At 63.8% G+C, this 4,430-nt stretch overlaps 1 protein-coding gene across 1 annotated transcript; it reads right to left on the bottom strand.

The window, feature by feature from the left end:
- Positions 1 to 255: 255 nt before the first annotated feature.
- Positions 256 to 3,896, bottom strand: H696_00756 (hypothetical protein). The gene is made up of 10 exons (XM_009494640.1): positions 3,787 to 3,896; positions 3,467 to 3,645; positions 3,070 to 3,335; positions 2,877 to 2,963; positions 2,610 to 2,753; positions 1,843 to 2,317; positions 1,358 to 1,708; positions 959 to 1,141; positions 696 to 797; positions 256 to 605 (listed from the first exon to the last, which is right to left on the bottom strand). Exons 2-10 carry the CDS (start codon positions 3,626 to 3,628, stop codon positions 513 to 515), a joined length of 1,863 nt encoding a protein of 620 aa, XP_009492915.1. The 5' UTR covers positions 3,629 to 3,645; positions 3,787 to 3,896; the 3' UTR covers positions 256 to 512.
- Between the last annotated feature and the right edge of the window lie 534 nt (positions 3,897 to 4,430).

Here is a 4,430-nt window from a genome sequence, read left to right as displayed (position 1 = left end):
CCCCTCCACCTCTCCCCTTCCAGTCAAGGGTGGGCCGAAACACTCATCAAACACGAAATACAAGTATCTCTTGCACCCTCAGCACACACATGGGCCACACTTTCACCGGACAACAGGGAGACAGCATATTGCGTTTAATCTACATTTGGATGCCCAGGATCCAGAATGCACAAGCGTGCCAGGCGCGGCAGTCGATGGGTGTGCCTGGCGGCCAGGGAGCGGGCAGAAGGGAGAAGATATGGGGGTAGGGAGGGGGGGGGGGGGGAGGAGATGGGGCCAACATGCTGTGTGTTGCAAAACGAGACAAGGACAGGATGCGCGGCACTCCGCGCCGCGATCCTCCATCAGGGCGGGTACGAGCACCGCGCGCGTGCACACGCACCTACGTGTGCAAGGCTGCAGGTGTGATAGCATCGCCAGGAGAGGATGAATCATGGACAGACGCATTCGGAAGGGAGAGGCCCCGCCGCCGACTGGGCAGGGGGGAGGGGAGGGGACAGTCTGCACCCTGGCTAGTTGGTGGCCTTGTACAGGTTGCGAGCCTTTACCTTCTTGGACTTGTGGCCCTTCTTCCCGGGAAGCCCCGGCTCCTGGGCCTCGAGGTGCTGGTGGTTGGTTCGGGGGAGGTCAGCAGCAGATCGGCACAGGGCAGAGCAGAGGAAGGCAGGAGGCAGGCAGACGGCAACTTGACGTACACCCTTGTTGATGGAAGAAAGGTTCTTGTTCTTATAGCCGACGCCCACATTGGACTGGGCGAAGAAGTCGCGGTCGATCTCAGCCTGAACGCTGTTCTGAGGCTGAATGCAGAGGATGAAGAAAAAAAAAACCCCACCGGAGCATCACGGAGCCGGGGAGGCCAGGTTAGTAAAAAGGACCACCAAGGAAAAGGGGAAGGCAAACGAAGAACACCCAATCTCGGCCCCCAGTTCCCGGAATGAGAGAAAGCCACGAGACGTACCTGCTGGCGGGCCGACCGGCGGACCAGGACGTCAGTCTGCTGGCCATCTGAAGAAACCTTGGTCTCGTGACGGAAGAGATGCGCCTTGCGCTCCTGAAGGTCCTGGATGGTGGCCAGGTGCGAGGCAGTGTTGAAGAGCTTGCCCTCAATGGTGGGCGGGGGATGAGCATACAGGAGCTTGCCCTAGATACACATGAGAAGGTGGGAGGGGAGGGGAAGGGGGAGATGCAGGTGTAAGTGAGTGGGATGTTGTTGGGGGCGAGTTTTTTTTCTCTCTCGCTCCCTCTCGCTCTCTCTCTTTCTCGAGGAAGAGAGAGAGCGAGAGAGAGAGCGAGAGAGAGCATGAAGGGAAGACAGCGAGAGGAGGGAGGCGGGAGGAGTGGACAAGGCAGCACGTACAGCCACATAATCCTTGAGGATGACACGCGCGGCGCGCATCTCGTCGGCATTACCATGGCCCTTGCGCATGAAGCCACGAGCAATGGCGAAGGCTCCAAGCAGCTCGGTGGCCGTCGGCGCCCGGTCGGCCGGCTCGCCAAGGGCCGGCTGCGGCAGGACAATGCCATAAATGGACTCAATCAACAGCCGAGGGATACGCTGGCAGACGAGCTGGGTCGGGGAAATGGCCTCGCGAAGCTGGTCAATCGGCAGGATGCCGTTGCACACGAGGTCCTCACGGAGGGCCGCAAACGAGGGGAACACCAGACCCGGGCAATCACAGATCATCAGATCGGGGCTCAGGATGATGGTCTGCCGTGGGCGAAGCAGCCGCCAGGAGAAGGGAGGGCGACGATTAGCCGGGTGCAGCAACAGCGCGAGGCCAAGGGGGAAAGGGAAAATGTGCCAAAGGCTCGGCCGGAGGCCGGCACTCATTGAAGACATACCTGGAAGTGCTTGGTCTTACCAGGGGTGGCGGCCACGGCCACGCGCTTCTTGCCGCACAGGACGTTGGTCGTACTGGACTTACCGACGTTGGGATAGCCAACCAGGCCGACAACCAGCTGCTGCTTCCGGCCATCGGGACCGAGGGCCCCGGAGGTCAGGACATCCGAGCCCAGCTCATGGAACATGGCGAAAAGTTCGTTACGCGAGACAATTCGCGACCGATAGGCCAAGTCCGGGTTGGTCGGCTTGCCGAAGGCCTCCTTCAGCAGGGTATCAGGGTCGATCGGGGTCTGCGTCACGGCCGCGGTGTCGGCCGCCGAGGGAGCGACCACGGTCGGCCGGTCATGGTGCTGGTCCGCCTCGCCAGCCTGCTCCAGAGCCTCGAGCTCGGCATCGATCAAAAGCTGGGCCTCAGTGGCACTCCAGAAGACGAATTCGATGCCCTTGCTGTCCAGGTACTCGGCCCAGGCGTAGCTACAGGAGGCGAGAGCGAGAAGGAAAGAGAGGGAGGGCGAGGGCCGAAGGGAGGGGGGGGGGGGGGGGGGGGGGGGGGGCCTCGGAAAGGGGAGGGGGCAAGGGGGGGGGGCTGCCCTGGCCAGGGGGGGGGGGGGGGGGGGGGGGGGGGGGGGAGGAGGGGGGGGGGGGGGGGGGGGGGGGGGGGGGGGGGGGGGGGGAGGAGAGCGAGTGGGTTAGCCTCAAGGGCCGAAAGCGGGAGAGGGGCACCGAAAGATCAGAGGGGGGGGGGGGGATCGGGGCCAGGGCGTACCGCTGCTCGGGGGTCAGGAGATCCGACTTGTTGACCAGCAGAAGGTTTTTCTTGGAGGCGCCAACCTCCAGGACATAGCGCTCCAGGTCCGGGCAGCGGAAGAGCTCCGGGTTACGAGCGTCCACGATCTGAACAAGAACGTGACTGGGGGGGATCGGCCGGCCAAGGGAGGGAGGGAGGCAGGCAGGTCAGTGGAACACGCCCGCAAGAACGGAGGGCACAGAGGGCGGCGGAGGGGGGAAATCGGCGAGGGCGAAGGGCACGCACGAACGATCAACCACGCGCCACAGCTGGCGCCAAACCTCGATGTTACGCTCGAAGGGCGTCATGTGGATCTTCTCCGTGTCCTGGATGCTGTGTTGGCGGTCGGGGGAAACACAGGGCAAAGGGGGGAAGGTGGTGAGTGGGCGAAGGGAAACACCGGGAACCAGGAGGCCGGAGGGGGACAGACGCCACGCACCTGGCCAGGGAGCGGCGCCACTCGAGGAAGGCGTCGCGCTCCATCTTGTCGAGCTCCTCACGAGTCATGGTCCGAGACCAGGCCGGGCGCCGGGGAACACTCAGCTCATCCTTGCTTCGGATGACCAGCTCATGGGTCAGGGCCTCGTCATCAAGGTTGGACTCCAGCATGTTCCGGTGGTCGCCCATGATGACGGTGATGTTCCGGCGTTCGGCGGTGAACTCCTTGTCGGCCAGCTGAGCTACGTTCAGGAACTCCTCGAGATCCTGGACGCATGAGCGTGCGCGTATGTGTGCGTCGGTGTGTGTCAGAGAGCAGAAAGACCGGAGAGGTGGAGCCAGAGGGAAGTGTGAAGGAGAGCGGGGAGGCAGGCGGGCAATGGGGGGTTTGCACATACACCGCGGTCGGTAATCGACTGCATCTTCATCCAGTTCGGGCCATCATCCATCTCGGTGCTGTGGAGATACGGGTCGCCATTGACCTGGCGACGGTTCAGACCGCGGTCACGGCGCAGGGCGCGGCCGAGACCGGACTGCTGGGCGAGCTTGCGATGGGACATTTAGCGAGGGGCAGGGGCTTCATGAGGCAGGGGCGGGTGGAGGAAGCATCATTCGGTCAGTTCAGCGCAGTGCAGCGCAGCGCAGCGCAGCGCAGCGCAGACAGAGGGGGAGCGAGGAGGGAATGGAGCGAGTGATCGTCGAGTCGGTGGGGAGGTACGTGAACTGGCGGCGAGGGAGGAGAGGAGGTAATACGAGGAGGGAGGGGGGAGGGAGGAAATGTATGGCAGGGAGCAGACAGGAGGAAAGCTGGTTGGGGGTGGGTGGAGGGGGCGGGGGTGCGGGTGCGCCTCGGGCCTCTTCTTCGAGTGCCTCTTCAGCATCCGGCCGGGGGATCCATCCCCGAGAAGGAGAAAAGGGCGGAGGGATCTCCGGAAATGCCCTGGACCAGCCTGGGTCTCGTGGCGTCCCCCCCCCCCCTCACCCGCCCCCGCATGAGGGGGCATATCTCTTCCCCTGTTTGCGCCGCTTCCTGGGCAAAAAGGGGCATGTTGCCGGGCAGCCACCCGTGCCCAGTACAGGCTGACCAAGAGCCCCCACACACATATAAGCAGCATCCAAGCCACGCGCGGCCCTTCTTGTGCCCCCCCCCCCCCCCCGTTGTCCCCGTCCCCGGCCCGCGGGATTGCGTGGATCATCGATCTGAATTGCTAATGCCCAGATCTCCATGGACAGCATGCGCCCTCTGATCCCCCGAATGCCGTTCTTCGGATTTAGCCTCGAGGACCAGATACGTTGGCACTAGCCTTGTCGATCCTTCCCACAGCAGCGTGCGTTCTTTTCGCCCCCCCCCCACCCCCCCCC

Source organism: Fonticula alba (assembly GCF_000388065.1).
Source record: "Fonticula alba strain ATCC 38817 unplaced genomic scaffold supercont2.1, whole genome shotgun sequence".
NCBI classification, from domain to species: domain Eukaryota; order Rotosphaerida; family Fonticulaceae; genus Fonticula; species Fonticula alba.
Note: the sequence above shows the minus strand (reverse complement) of the source record. Positions and strands in the feature narration are given on the sequence as shown.

What these genes read in the sequence shown, in the direction of transcription:
- H696_00756 (XM_009494640.1), bottom strand. Translation starts at nt 3,628, where the DNA reads ATGTCCCATCGCAAGCTCGCCCAGCAGTCCGGTCTCGGCCGCGCCCTG. An exon ending in TGGCGCCGCTCCCTGGCCAG is followed by an intron (nt 2,964 to 3,069) that starts GTGCGTGGCGTC and finishes CCGCCAACACAG; the next exon opens with CATCCAGGACACGGAGAAGA. An exon ending in TGGCGCGTGGTTGATCGTTC is followed by an intron (nt 2,754 to 2,876) that starts GTGCGTGCCCTT and finishes GATCCCCCCCAG; the next exon opens with TCACGTTCTTGTTCAGATCG.